The 16,265-nt window shown below is 39.8% G+C and overlaps 1 protein-coding gene across 1 annotated transcript; it reads right to left on the bottom strand.

Moving 5' to 3' along the window:
• Window positions 1-368: 368 nt before the first annotated feature.
• On the bottom strand, window positions 369-3,832 carry LOC134636929 (chemerin-like receptor 1). Its single transcript, XM_063487198.1, has 2 exons — window positions 3,813-3,832; window positions 369-1,838 (listed from the first exon to the last, which is right to left on the bottom strand). Exons 1-2 carry the CDS (start codon window positions 3,820-3,822, stop codon window positions 760-762), a joined length of 1,089 nt encoding a protein of 362 aa, XP_063343268.1. The 5' UTR covers window positions 3,823-3,832; the 3' UTR covers window positions 369-759.
• Between the last annotated feature and the right edge of the window lie 12,433 nt (window positions 3,833-16,265).

The raw sequence follows: 16,265 nt of genomic DNA, 5'->3' as shown, positions 1-16,265 counted from the left end.
GCAAAAGCTGTGTGAGACTGTGCACAAATGTGTAACAATGTACTATGTCTATATATTGCAGAATATACAGTGAAGTCAGACTCACAAAGTTACATGGGTTTCAGTTCCTTTTAATCTAAGTGTGCAACACTTATTTTTTTCTTCTGCTTCCGTTTAGAATTGATATCATGTGGTTTTTGGTATACCATGTTTTGAATGCCACGTTTTGTACTATGAAATGCAACAAGTCCGGGATACAGCACTGATCCTGTGAGATAAGAATATAACAAGGTGTAAGTCAGGTTTATCATGCAGGCAGACAAATGTACTTGATCAGCATGTTTTTATTCACAGGTTGAAAAATGCAAAAAGCTCAAAGTTCAGTCTCTTGTTACAGTTCAGTGGATGTTGATATTAATAAACGTGAAATAATCTAGAGCGCTAGAAACTCATATACACAAATATAAAGCTGTTCTTAAATGAAAAATTTTAACATGACTGTATGGATTACATAATTTTTAACAAATTAAATACCACAATTCAAAGCTTCAGCACAATCACATAGGTTTTCTACTATAATGGCTAGTTTAGTTTTCTTACTACTGCATGGAGCATAGTGAGATGTCCCCTGGAATAGTTAGAAAAATCTAAAGAAAACAGTAGGGGTCACAAAACAAAACATTTTAGATTTTTTTTGCACAAATTTACAATCGGAATCATCCTGAGATCAAATTTTACATTAAAAAATTAATTCAAATTTACATTGCCAACGGTAAGTTTTTATTCAGGGTTTGGTGTCTCCTCAGTGATGACTACTTTGCTTTCTGTGCAGGGTTCAAAAGCAGCTGGGTCGATCTTCTCCAAAGTTGCAGCAGCATCTGACTTTCGGGAAATCCTTGAAAAGGTTGATGACACAGAGCGAGTAGACATAAACGATAAATGGTCCTCTGCCAGAGCACTCTCGAGTACAAAACATATGGACTGTCGAAGCTTTTTTATGAATTCTTCACACATGAAAACATAGAGGATGGGGTTCAGGCAGCTGTTCAGAAAAGCCAGACTCACAGTCAGAGGACCCATGAGTTTAACAATGGCCAAGGTTTTAGGGTTAGTCATATGCATTAATTCTATAAAACTGCAAACATGGAAGGGCAACCAGCAGATGAAGAATGCAAAAATGATGGAGAAAATGATTCGGCGAGATCTGCGTCTCCTTGTTCTTGACATGCGCATTGCACGTATGCCTATGGCCACATAAGACACAAATATGACCAGGAATGGGATCACAAAGCCCATGAGAAAGCGAAAAATGTGGAGACTCCATTGCTGTTCATGTGTCATAGAATAACTACAGTAATGTGCCCCCCTGTATTCCACAACAGTGCGAAAAGTGGCATAAGGAGTGCTGAAGACCACAGCAATCACCCAGATACCAACACATATGAGCCGAGCTTTGCAGACTGTGCGCTTGTTGTGTGCCCACACCACCACCCAGATGGACAAACAACGATCCAAACTCATGGCTGTTAAAATGAAGACACTGGCAAACATGTTGACTACACTCAAAAAGTTGTTGAGCTTGCACATGAAATGTCCAAAAGGCCATCGGTAACTCTGAGAGAGAGAAATGACTGAGAAAATCAGGAAGGCTGTGAAGAGGAAGTCAGCTATGGCCAGGTTGAGAAACCAAACTGAGTCAACTGTTTTCTTCATTTTGAAGCCCGTCACATAGATAACCAGAGCATTGCCCAGAGTTCCAACTATAATTATCAAACAGTAGATGACAATGGAGGCTGTTTGTATGTGTCTGGAAGCTGCTTCCAGTGCAGATGATTGATTTGTTGTGGAACTGATGTTATCTGAAAACAAGAAGGAAAGTATTTTAAGAAAGATTATTATTTAACACATTATACAGCATACACAGAAAAAAAGGGCAAAAGAACAAAAAATAATATTTGATTACGTGCATTAAATATATGCATTATATATATGCATTTAATATATATATATATACCTTCAAAAGTTTTAGAACACTCCAATTTTTTTCAGTTTTTTATTGAAAATTATGCAGTTTAATGTCTCATTGCATTCTGAAATGAAAGCATTGTACAAATAAGCAATTGGAGTAAGAAAAAACAAAAAGATAATGGAATCAATTTATAGACCAAAATTTTTTCTAAACTTTTGACTTATCAAAGCAGCCACCTTTGGCAAATATAACAGCTAAACACACCCGTGGCATTCTTTCTACAATAGAAATCAAATATTCTTCAGAAAGTTCTTCCATATCTGTTAAAGAATTTCCCATAAACATGTGGCACTTGAAGGTTAGTTTGCTTTCACTGTTCTGTCCAGTTCATCCCAAACCGGCTCGATGGTCTGGAGACTGTGCTGGCGACTCCATGTTTCCGAGCTTACCATCTTGTTCTTTTTTCCTGAGGTAGTTCTGGCATAGTTTGGACTTCTATTTTGGGTCATTATCTTTCTGTAGGATGAACTCCTGACCAACTAGGCACATACCAGAGGGTATTGCATGGTGATGGAGAATGTTGTGGTAGCCATTTTTGTTCAGGGTGCCTCTCACTCTGTACAAGTCACTGACCCTCAATCCAGCAAAACACCCAGACTTCCTCCTCCATGTTTGACATTAATGCCACACACTGTGGAACCACCACTTCGCCTTCTCGACGGCGTCCAAAGATCCTGCGTGATGAACCAAAAATTTTGAATTTTGATTCATCAGTCCATAATACCTTCTTCCAGTATTCAGTAGTCCAGTGGTAGTGTTTCATTGCCAAGCCAAGCCTCTTTGTCTTATCTGACATCTTAGCAATGGCTTTCTTGCTGCAACTCATCCTGTCAAATCTGCAGCTGGAAGTGTTCTCCTTAAAGTTAAAACTGAGACTAATATTAAGCTGTGCTTGAAGCTGTTGCCCCGTGAGCTGCCTATCACGCAAGCTGTTAACTCTCAGAAACTTTTCCTCTGATTCAGTTGTAGTTTTGGGTGTGCCAAACCTCTTCCTGTCAGAGTTTCCCCAGTTTCTGAGTGCCTTTTGATGGTGAAGGAAAAAGTACTCACTGACACCTTGACTTTCTTTGCAATTTCTTTGTAGGAAAGACCTACAGTTTTAGGTGTTACAAGGGTCTGTCACTGTCACTCTTCCATTGCTTTTTTTTTTTTTCATAATTTTTGTAACAACACACTACTTTCTGCAGTACAATACTGTTCAACTGATGCTCACGAGGTTATGGTACCACAGTGTGTTCCAACACTGCTTTTATGCAGACAGAGCGGGTTGTAAGTACTCCAAAAAGTTAGAACACCTGTAGGAATTAGTAGTACCAGCTTTCAAGGCATATCAACCTCCATTGCTGCAGAACAGCTTTAAATTATTAACTCATTTTGTGTTTGCTGAAACAGGTCTTTTTGTATAATTTTGAAATATACATTATTTCTCAGTTTTGGGTAACCTTACCTTTTATTTAACCTGTGGCAGTCAACCATTTACCTATGTACCACTTCAAGCTTGATCTGAACTGAACCGCAATAAATAACTGGAAAAATTGGGGTGTTCTACAACTTTTGACCGGTAGTGTGTGTGTATATATATATATCTTGACCATGTCACATCCTCTAAGGAACCCTTACTTCCAATATACTACTAGATTATGTCAAGTACTTTATGCAAGCTGAAATTTTGAATTTGTTTAACTTAAATTATGTTATAATCAGAAATGATAACAGGCATGCATGCTCATCTAAATCACTTTAGCAGGAATTCATATCAGCATTCAATGCTAATACATTTTATATTTAAAGTAAATCATCTTACCCCCAGTCATGTTTCTTTTAGCTGACAGACTTTATTCTAAGTTGATCTCTATCTGTTGCTGCTTATACTTGCTCTCTATCTTTGATTACTCCTCCCTCTGAGTTGCTGCAGATGAGGCAATACTCACACAGAGAAATGAAAAGACAAAATAACAGAAATGCCTCAATATACACTGATGAAGCAACAGAGGAGTGCATGACATTTGGTGAACCTAAATGAATATTTTTTGATTACTTTTAAAAGGTTACACGTCTTACTAGATTAGTATTTATTGCAGTGTGTTGTATTTGTGTTTTGCATATTTCATTGTATAAGAGTTGTTGCTTGTGGTTAAGTGTATTTTTTTTCTGCTACACTGTGCTAAATTTTAAACTTCCTCATACACTTTTACAACTCTCTGACCTATCAAACACTCACTAGCTGTCTGAGTATATGTTTCACAGATTAACCCAATAGCAGTGCAGTAGCTGTTTTGCAGAGACTATTATTAATTGTCAGTACAAGTAGTACAATCCAGTAAAATATCAATGCTATATGGAAGTACTCATTGATGCTGGGATGAGAAACATGTAAAGGTGTTTTGGTTTCTTTGTTAAAATATTCATTAGCTGTGCTCTAAACTAATCCTTCCTGCATGTGTTGCAGCGGCTTTTATAAAGACAAAGACACCAGAGCTTGACAGACACACAGAAGGGATGGCACCAAGGCAAGACAGGAGGCATAGAAAGGGAATACAAAAGGGGATAAATAAACCCCACAGAAAAAGCAATCAGGAAACTACAGGCACAGAACATAGCATCGTCCTAAGCCTGGGAATGTAAATATAATTTCATAACCAGAAGACTAAAAAGGGAATACAGAACCAAAATACAAAAACAGAAATTCAGGAGAAGATACCGGTGCTATGGAAAACATGCTGTCTTGTTTCTGTACTGAATAATCCAACACCATCAGAACTGAATGACTATAATCCAGTTGCCCCCACATCACATGTGACGAATGCACTGGAGAGACTTCTGTGCAACTTGCATACAGCCTAATTCTGGGAGTGGATCATCTATGCTGCAGTGAGCTTACAACTCCCCTGTGAGGATCAGCTTCTGTGATTTCTGTGCTTTTAAAATGACTCAGCAACATGAAGCTACAGGAAATGTCAGTAAAAACAGCAAAAACCATCAGTGCAATAACTGCTACTGAAACTGAATAACACCTTAGATCAGGGGTCTCAAACTCAAATGAGCCGCGGGCCACTTCTGGCACCGTCATCTCATTGGAGGGCCACTTTAGTGTCCAAGTAGTACAAAAAAACAAAAACACTCACTAATATTTCCTAAAATGTAGTGTTTTGTTTGTTTTATTTAATTCCAAATATTGTGTAACAAGACAAAATTGCAAACATGAACGCAATTTTTTTCTCACTCTTAACTATCTGAAGCCTTTCAGTTTCATTTGTCATACGCAAGTTAGCACAGGGTCAACATTGCAATGAAATGTATTTGACGAGCAGCAGACAGTCACTCAGCAGTAAAGTACAGTATAGTACAGTAGTTTCACTGAACTACCAAATAAACAGCTCTTTCTGGCCAGACACGTGGCAGCACTTTTGCTACAATTTTGTTTGTATTTAACAAAATAAAAATGCAGGCATAAGCGTACACATTAGTTTTTGACTGCAAGTGAAAACTGTTTTCTTTCCAAATAAATCTCTCACTGAACTAACACAGCCAATCCCCCAACACGTTTGCACTCTCTTGTTACCTCGGCCAGGTCCGCGGCTCCGAACAATGGTAAGGAGACCTCTGGCTAATACTGTGGGTTCCGTGTCGGGCTCGTAGCCGGGAACTAGCTTTACTGTCTGGGTCAACCTTGCTAGCGAGAGACAAAAAGAGGCATTGAAAGGCTGCTCCAGCAGAACTTTATTGTTTCGGAGGAAAACACGAACACGGTGTACAGTCGAGTCTTAATAGCTTACTTGCAACTGGGCTCGTCAGGCACTCTTCTTGGCTGCAGTGGTTATTATTATATTTACATGCTTCCAGCTCCCGTTTCTGCTCGGTGACAGCTCGTGCTTATCTCCTTTTTCTCCCTCCCTCACGCTCGCTCACACACACACAGCGGGAGGGGCGGTCCCACACGTTCTCCCTGCTGCAAGGACTACACCGCCCACGAGGCTACAGTCTTAAAGGGCCATGCCTGTAACACTCTGCCGTCGTATTAAATCATTTTTCGTATAATAGTTTTTTAAAAATATTTCTTCACATCAATATGCGGGCCGCAAGTAGAGGTGACGTGGGCCGCAAATGGCCCGCGGGCCGCGAGTTTGAGACCCCTGCCTTAGATGGTGATTGACTTCTTAAGGGAAAGGATGGCTATGTGACCTGTGTCTGTTCAGGGACAGGATGTTGAGGTGGATTGTTGTGGACAAATATGAGTCCCTGGGTTCCCATATTCTTCAAAGACTCAGCAATTAATTTTTGCCAGGGACACGAGTGTGAGACCTTTACATAAAGCACCATTCTTGTAATTCATATAAGTCCTACTGTAATATCCTGTAGGAGGACATCCTGAGCTATCAATTAAAATCTATTGATGCCACTAGTGATGGGAATTCCAGCTCTTTTTAGAAAATCGGCTCTTTAAGCTTGGCTCACTAAAAGGAGTCGGCTCTTTCGGCTCCCAAGCAGCAGTTTTGTTGCTTTAATTAATTTATTATCAACAACAATATAAAATTATGCACAAAATGAATGATTTTTTTATTTATATATGTTTAATATATAAATATGCTTGTGACACAGGACCCCGGAACACACACACACGCACACGCACACACACACACACACGTTATGTTTGGGCAGCAGCCCTTTTATTTAGGCAACACAAACTGCGTTTTTGTTAGCCTTTCAGCTCAGGATGCAGACAGTCCTGGTTCGTTGCTACCTCACTTCTGCCCAGCCGTCACTAGAACAGAATACACAGACTCATCATCAATCAACCTGCCCAGACACACCTTCCGTGTCTTCCCTCCGAGTTCACTGCGTCACCCCTCCTCTGCAGCAGAACCGAGACCGCACCTCCGCCACAATGCTTTTATTTATTCACTCCACATAAAATGTAAAAAAAAAAAAAAAAAAAATTATATATATATATATATATATATATATATATATATATATATATAAAATACAAAAAACAACTATTTATAATTCAACTTTGCAAAAACTGTCTCATAGAGCTCTGGGCTGGTTTAGGTGGTTGTAGTGGTATACTGCATGATTATGTAGATACTGCAGCAGAAGAAGCAGCAGCAGCACCAACAACAACATTTGCAGTAGACGCACTGGCACCTTCATTAATATCAATGAATATTAATATCTGTGTTTTATCTTCCCATTGCACTGATGGGTGGACAGTTCTCAGGTGCCTGTGCAGGTTGTTTGTAGAGCCGACTCTACATGATACTCTTTTTTTGCAGACTCTCTGCAGACACTCTGCCTTTGTATTGTCAATAAAATTGAAATGGTTCCAGATTTTGCTTCTTTCTTAGTGTCATCCATTTTCTTTATTATACCTTTCTAATGTGTCGATGTTGTCTCTTGTTGTTGCCCCGGCTCTCTTTCTCTCACTCCCTCCTGCTCTGTTCGTGTGCTACTGCTGCTGCGAGTGTAGCTACCGCCCCTTCCTCCTGTGATCAGCAAAAACACAAGGCACAAACACATATTGACCAATCACGTGCAGCGTGAAGCGAAAAAAGGTGTGAGAGAGAGGGTGAGAGAAAGAAAAACAAAAAACACGGCTCCCAATGAGGAGCCAGCTCCCATCGTTCACTTCAAAGAGCCGGCTCTAAGAGTTGTTTGGTTCGCGACTGACCCATCACTAGATGCCACATTTGTGGGGGCTGGGCAGAGCACACAGATTAGATTTTCAAAATGACAGGATTTACAGCTTCCACATTTTATGGTGCAAAAGATGGTTAAGTTATTAGATATTATAATTATGCTGGTAAAACTCAAATTGGAGCTTCAGTTTGAGAACCTTAACTTTGATTTGGTAAGATTTCAGTAATGTTTAGTAATTTTACCCCTTCCGAAACAAAACATTTTTTTAGTGTCCTCTGCAGTCCAATGAAGGGTGAGGTCGAAAAGATGCTACTGAAAATTGTGGAAGAGGAGTTGGTCTTATTTCTGTCAGGAGACATTGGACCAAATATGAAAACAAGATAATGCTACCCCCAAATAGAGCAGGGCGATATGACCCAAAATATTTATCACGATATACATTTGAAAATTTGCGATAACGATATAACTGGCGATATAATTGACACTAGACAAAATACTTTACAACTCCACAACTTTATTAGTGCAAAAAAAAAAAAAACCTATCAATGTATTTTCACTTGAACAAGCAGCTGTTTTTTATCTGCATTAAAGTTATATAAAAATTTAACAGTGCAAATGCAAATTTGCACTGACAGTTTAACCAAAAGGCATTTCCAGTGGAAATTGGCCAACATATCCTCAGCATAACCATGTATAATATCCACAAAACTTAAAAAGAGGTTATACACACACAATACGGTAATATTATGTTGAAGCACAGTACGTATCACTCCGCGAGGCTCCTGACTACGGTAGCCATAATGCTCCGACAATCCATCAAGCGGTGCGGGTTCGTAGCTTGGCAAAGTCGTACTAAAGCATTTGACAGATTTTCGAGCGCCGTGTACCACATAAAATCGTTTCGAGGTCAGTAAACACAACCAGAATTCATACATAAGGCAAACGGGATTATAAGGGGAACTGTCGATTTTCAGAAAAATCAAAGGATTGATTTTAAGTGTGCCGTAGTTTCCAAAAAACATGGTAATAACGACGGCCCGCTTGCATGCTCTACCAAAAATAGTGCTTTCTTGTGTATCTGATGGACGAAAGCCAAACCAGTTCCACACCACTGAAGTTTTCGCATTTTTACAAACCAATTCTGATTCATCCGTTTCATTCAACGATCCGCTTTCGCCCTTCTCATTCTCCATTGCTGCCATGCTTTTTCGGCCATGTGCATATGAAAAAAAGGCACTGCGCATGCGCGTTTTACCCATATTCTATCGCAATATTTCATTTTCTTAGCGTTGCCTAACATTATACCGGTATTACTGTGAACGGTATGATATGGCCCAGCCCTACCCCTAAACAGCCGGTCCTCTGATTACATCCAACAGAAAATAGGTGACCAGGTTTTTGTCATGATAGGCTGTGTGGTAGGCAGGCTGGAAAGGTGGACCCAAGAGCAGGACTCAAAACCGGGAGGTTTAACTCAAAACGCAGCTTTAGTCCTGGAAAAATCTCCTCATAAATAAAACTTACAAAAACAAAACTCTGAACAGAGGAACTAAGGACAGCACAGAAGTCTGAGCAGTTCAGGTGGCCGACTTGGAGGCCAGCAACAGAGACGAAACAGTTCTGGAGGCCGACCGCAGGGAAGGCAGCGGCGGCGGCGAAAAAGCACTGGAGGCCGTCTGCTGTGCAGGGCAGTGGCTCTGCTCAGGCAGCAACAGCAGGATGCAGTCCCTAGCTGGCCGAATGAGCTCACTAGAGCTTCCAGCAGAGGACGGAGGTAGCAGAGTTAACTCCTGAGCTCTCAGCAGGGACCAATCGCTGAGACAACCCGGATGAGCTCCCAGGAAAAACAGGTTGCGCTGGCTTCTTCGTCTCCAGGGGTCCAGAGTTAGCTGAGAGACGAAACTCAGCCTCTGGGGAGGCCCTGAAGAGAGTAACAGTCTCCAAATAGGCCAGCTCTTGAGAAACAACAAAAGTTTTAGTAGGGCTATCTCCCTTCTTAGAAAGAGTGGGTGGAGATGGTGTCTAAATAGACTGTGGACCTGAGCTGATAACTGAACTGCAGGCTGGACTGAACTGATGACAAAAAGGTGCAGAGGTGCAGGCCGTGCTAATGGCTGAGAGATAGAATGAAAGTATATAACACATGAAACACAGAGAAGACAGTGACTTTAACTAGAGACCATAACAAAAAATAACGTCAAGAGAACAAAACCAAGAATAACCAATAACCAGGAAATAGAATTTAAACCGTAGTGAGGAGCCCAGCCGAGTCTCCAAACTTCGTTTCAGGTCCCAAAGTCAAACGAATGCTGTGGCATCACTGAGATTTAAAAACTGTCAAAATTCTTTCATCTTTAATAAAATGATAAGCATTGCTGCTTTACCAGGTGTAACAATGAAGTTTAACATCCAGGCATCCATAAAAACAGAATGGATTAAATTCAACAGAGTTAGAAGTTACTAGGAAGTTAGCTCGCTAGTTTCCACCTAAACATGATATAAACATGATGTTCTGACTGAGAGATTTCTGAAAAATTTAAACATTTAAAACCCGTTCATCAACAGTGCGCCTTATAAACCGGTGCACCTTATGGTCCGAAAAATACCGTACTTCTTTTCCATGATGGACTTTGGGAGAAGTTCCAGACTGCAGTGTGCAATTCAAGGACGGGCTCCAGACTGAATTAAAAGTTTGACCCCACCAACTTCCTGTTACAGTGATTACCATAGAAACAGTTATTGAAATGGACAGAGAAGAATGCATGAGGGGAGCTGAACAGCCTCAAATATCTGATGGTGTGAGTGAAGAAGATATCATGGAGCTGAGGGAACTGTTCTGTTTTAACATAAACAGTTAAAGTTCCCAGGATGATTCTGATACATTTTGTGTTATCAAAAAGAGGAAAATACCATTTTTGGTTCCTTTATATATATATAAAAAAAGAATAACACTCTGTTCATATGTTCATTGTTTAAAGTTCATGAAAATAGCACAAAGAGAACAAATTGTTATCCAATGTGGATAACCCCGACCATCGCCTACACCTCTTACTGGCGATACAGATAGACAGTAAAGCCCCTTCTCTAAAGGACAGATAGGGGAAATCTTTCATACCACATGTTAGTATCCTCTGTCATGGTCCCTCTGTCTCTCTGGCTGGTTCACGCTGGCTACAGGTTTTGTTGTTTTTCTCCTTCTCTCTGCCTGGGAGGAGCTCGTTACAGGTTCTTGTTCTTGGCCCATGCACCTGTGATTGTCACCACCTGCTGCTGATCTGGCTGAGTTCCCCAGCTGCTATTTAAGGCAGTGGCACAGAGCAGCTCACCGCTGGAACGTTGAATCTCCTGAGTTCGTGCTCTTGGCTTCATCTAAAGATCTCCCTATGTATATTTGCCTGTGGAACTAACTGTTGAATTCTGTGTGTAGATACCCCCCTCCTGGAGCAGATTATGGACCCTTTCTGTGTGTGGCGGCATGAGTGGAGTTTTGGAGCGAGTGCGGCTGAAGAGGAGTGAGTGTGTGTGGATTACCCCCTCTCCCTTGAGCCCTGGACCCCCCTCCCAACTCACTGTACATATATATAGCACTGAGGTGTTCCCTGTTGTAAATAAATTGTCTTCTTTTGTTTGCAAAGAACTCTGTCTGCGCGTGAATCCATCCAATAGCCATGACACCCTCTATAATATAATATATCTATCAGGCCGAAAAGCATCTGCCAGATACTACTACTAATAATAATAATAGTACATAACCATTTCAACTTCTGCAACAAAATAAGTTCCCCGAAATAGGATCAAGTTTTTCTAATCTAATCAGAATGGTTGTTACCTGACAGGGGGCCACTCCAAAAGCACCATCGCAGGTGATGGCGTCAGTCATTCTGTTTTCAACCCAGTAACTGTAATGAACAGAGCTGAGCAAGAGCAGGACAGTTTGCTGGAGGTAGAGAGAAGAACGGCTTTCTGAGAAGAAAAAAAGAAAATGAATGAGGTTAATGGAATATAAAATCATACTTAACTGGCTGTAGGTGTGAGAGGTTGGGTTTTATGTTTTGTTTTGTTTATTTATATTTTTGTTTATTTAGTTTGTTTTTCATTTGTTTTCTTCAGCAGATGTAAAGGCCCAATCCCTGTATAACAATTTACATGTCATATTATCAAGTCACTGCATACACTAAAATACGTCATGATATGTCATGATACTGTATTACATTTAATTTGATTTTTAACAATGGCTGACATTAAGCTGCAGAATTTAATGGAGTAAAGTGGCAGTTACATAAGACAAATTGTATGTTTTATACTTCTGGAGAACCTACTGGATGTAATTCATTGACATTTTAGCTCCTGCTTACTTAGTTAGTGACCATGTTTACCTCTGGAGGCCAAAACCGCACATCTATTACTAGGACTTCCTCTACCCAACACATCTCCCCAATCCTCCCGGTTAAATTTCGCATTCATTTTAAAATAATCCATAAAGGATTATATAATCCTTTACGGGGCGATCGTGGCTCAGGAGTTGGCAGTTCGTCTTATAATCGGAAGGTTGCTGGTTCGAGTCCTGGCTCCGACAGTCTCGGTCGTTGTGTCCTTGGGCAAGACACTTCACCCGTTGTCTACTGGTGGTGGTCAGAGGCCCCGGTGGCACCAGTGTCCGGCAGCCTCACTTCTGTCAGTGTGCCCCAGGGCAGCTGTGGCTACAATGTAGCTTGCTATCACCAGTGTGTGAATGGGTGGATGACTGAATGTAGTGTAAAGCACTTTGGGGTCCATAGGGACTAAGTAAAGAGCTATACAAATATGTTTACCATACATTTAAGGCTATTCATTCTCTCTCTCCACCATACCTTTTTGATTTAGTACAGATGAACTTCCCATCCCGGTGCCTCAGATCTTCATCTTCTCTTTCTCTCTCTGCTCCTTCCGCTCGTCTTATTACAATGGGGGGCAGGGCTTTTAGTTGCTCTGCCCCTCGACTTTGAAATTCCTTACCCCCTGACCTCAGAAACATTACTTCATTCCCTCTTTTTAACCCCACCCTCAAAACTCACCTGTTTAAAATTGCTTATGTTTAAACCTCTGCATGTGCTTAACTTTTATCTGTTACTCTGATTATTGTGTATATTTCCAGTTTTTCTGTTTTTTTTTTTTTTTTAAATTTATATCTGTTTTATTTGCTGTACAGTGTCTTTGGGTGTTCTGAAGGCGCTATTTTTAAATAAAATGTATTATTATTATTATTATTATTTATTATTATTATCTATCCTGATGTATACGTTTTTGTGCAATAATTCAGTGTCTCTCCTCATGGCATGGGGATAGATAATAAAACAAACGAAAACATATTTGCCTCATGATAGGCAAATACATTTCGCAAAATTTTGCTACAAGCATTGAAATGTTTTCATCTTTTAATCTTAGAGTGAATAATGCAGGCATCACTGTTCTGATGTAGAAACAACCAGTCCCGAGGTGAGAAAGACATGTACCCAAAATGTGTGCAGGAAGATACCTAGACCCAGCTGAGGGTTCCTGCATTTCCTCATTTATTGGTCTACAATTAATGTTAATGTATTAATGTGCTCAATGTTTTTTTAAGAATTAATTTTTCCTTTTTGCTTTTAATTTTAATTTTTAACAGATACTTTTGTGGTTTGTGCATAGTATGATTTACATAGTGTGACTCACAGTTAGAGGACCATAAATTTTAACAATGCCATGAAGATCTGGGTGAGTCATAGCCTTCAATTCTATAAAATTGCAAACATGGAAGGGCAACCAGCAGATGAAGAATGTAAAAATGATGGAGAAAATGATTCGGTTTCCTTGTGTCAAGATCCTCACTCGATTTCTCTGATCCTTTTGTTAATCAGCTGTAAAAAATAAACACAATTGACTCCAAAACACGTGTGATGCAAACTTTCAAAGCATGCTGACTTCACCCGATTTTTTGATGGCAAATAGTCACTCAGAGACAGTAAAGTTCAACTTCAACTCATTATTTAGCAAAGCATATGCATATGGAGATCACCCATGTCACACCCTAGGCCTGTCAGAGTATGCTCCAAGGAAGATCTGAAGCATTTCCTCTTAATAGAGCTACTTTTATACTTTTCCACTACCCCCCCCTCTGTGAGCTTATCATAACATGTTTCATTGAGAGGGCTGTACGCATTTACTGTACAGCCATAGAAAGGGTCGCAGGCTTTTGCTGTACAGCCCTTTAAAGGGCCGCCTGTTTTTGCTGTACAGCCATCTAAACGGCTGCATGCTTCTGCTGTACAGCCATCTCAAACGGCTGTTGTAAAGCCATGTAAAGGGCTGAACACACAGTGAAGCAGTACAGTTAAATGCAGCTGGGTGCCGAGAAGGGGTCCTATGTGCATACTTTAGCAGTGCCAAGCTGAATTAACCCTATGTTAGACTAGTCACAGTTGGCCATAACACTATCAAAGGTTTCTTACTGATCCTCACTGTTACATTTTCAAACAGTACTGTTCAGCATGTATTCATACAACAAGTGGCACGAACTTTTTCATTCATATAGTGGTAGACATATTTGACCTAAATATATGGGTCATGTGAGTTGAACATGCAGGTTAAATGCTTAACACAGTGACTCCACTATATAAGACACTTCATTGTAAGTGTGCATAGTATATATGATTGCACAGAATTTATGTGAGTAATTGTGATTACATATCTAGTGTATACAGGTGTATATGTCATAATAAAATCCATTTCCACTAGCCTACACATAATTTCATATCCTCAATCCTTTTAACCTTTGAGCAACAACATCTATCTTGCTTAATATTTCCACACTTGTTCTTGACATGCGCATTGCACGGATGCCTATGGCCACCTAAGAGACAAGTATTACCAGGAATGGGATCACAAAGCCCACAACATGAGCCGAGCTTTGCAGACTGTCCTCTTGTTGTGTGCCCACACCACCACCCAGATGGACAAATAACGATCCAGACATCCAGGCGGTCAGAAAGATGCTGGCAAACATGTTGACTACACTCACAAAAGTGTTGAGCTTGCACATGAATTCTCCAAAATGCCACTGATGACTCTAAGAGAGAGAAATGATCGAAAAAAATCAGGAAGGCTGTGAAGAGGAAGTCAGCTGTGGCCAAGTTGAGAAACCATATCGAGTCGACTGTTTTCTGTATTTTGAAGCCCGTCACGTAGATAACCAGGCCATTGCCCAGAGTTCCAACTATAAATATCACACAGTAGATGACAATGGAGGCTGTTTGTATGTGTGTGGAAGCTGCATCCTGTTCATATGATTGAGCTGTTGTGCAACTGATGTTACCTAAAACAAGAAGGAAAGTATTCAACATAATATAGAATATGCATATAAAAAAAACAGGATTTGATTAGGTTAGACAGTTACATATATACAGTATCTCACAAAAGTGAGTACACCTCTCACATTTTTGTAAATATTTTACATATATCTTTTCATGGAACAACATTGAAGATATGACACTTTGATACAATGTAAAGTAGTCAGTGTGCAGCTTGTATAACAGTGTAAATTGGCTGTCACCTCAAAATAACTCAACATACAGCTATTGACATAGCAATAACACCAAATTCAACACACCTGTTTCCCATTTGTACCTGAGACCTTATAGCGACTCACATAACACCAGTGAGGGAAAATGGCTAATAGGGCACAATTTGGACATTTAGGGGTGTGCTCACTTTTGTTGCCAGTGGTTTAGGCAATAATGGCTGTGTGTTGAGTTATTTAGAGGGGACAGCAAATTTACACTGTTATATAGGCTGTAGACTGACTACTTTACATTGTATCAAAGTGCCAAATCTTCAGTGTTGTCCCATGAAAAGATATTACAAAATATTAACAAAAATGTAAGGGGTGTACTCACTTTTGTGAGATACTTTATGTATATTTGTGTGCATATGGATATATAGTTTTATAAAAACTGAACACGGAAAAAAACAACCTATATATACAGGGACATTCACACTTCAGGACTATTTCAATCCAGGGATTGATTTACAACATTTGTCCTCAACATCTGCTACTTGAGCTAAATGTGCTTTGACATCTTCTCAGTGAGCTGTATTAGCTTAACTGTTTGATCTACTTTAGCCTACCTGTTCGTCGCTCTGGCCGGCTTGGCTCTTTTGCCTTTACATCGTCTAAGATGTGGGCCTAGATGTTCTTGTGCTGGTTGGCACTATTCTGGATTCTCCTGACGATTCATCAGGCCTTTTACCACCACTTGATTAAATTCATGGCTGCAAGATAAAATTCTAATTTATTGATTAAGATAGACCTTCTAAGTTGAAAAATTTAATTTTTTTTGGGTTGTGTTGAATTAATAATGTTGGTAATTACATTAAATTATTTGTGTATGTAATCTGAAATTAAATCCCAATGTTAGTGGGTTCAAAACAAAATTCAAGCTGTAATTACTTAAAGAAATTGAATAGATAACTTATTTTTTCTCCACTGTAACTTCTGATTTCAAGTTCCTTACCCACTTAACTTGCCCGGGCAAATTCACATATTAAGATGGTGCATTGCATGGTGGACTTGCAAGCGTATGTAAAAGACATTTCAAGGTAA

This window comes from Pelmatolapia mariae, linkage group LG10_11 (genome assembly GCF_036321145.2).
Source record: "Pelmatolapia mariae isolate MD_Pm_ZW linkage group LG10_11, Pm_UMD_F_2, whole genome shotgun sequence".
Lineage (NCBI taxonomy): Eukaryota > Metazoa > Chordata > Actinopteri > Cichliformes > Cichlidae > Pelmatolapia > Pelmatolapia mariae.
The sequence above is the reverse complement of the archived record's forward strand: the minus strand, read 5'-3'. Positions and strand labels throughout refer to the sequence as shown.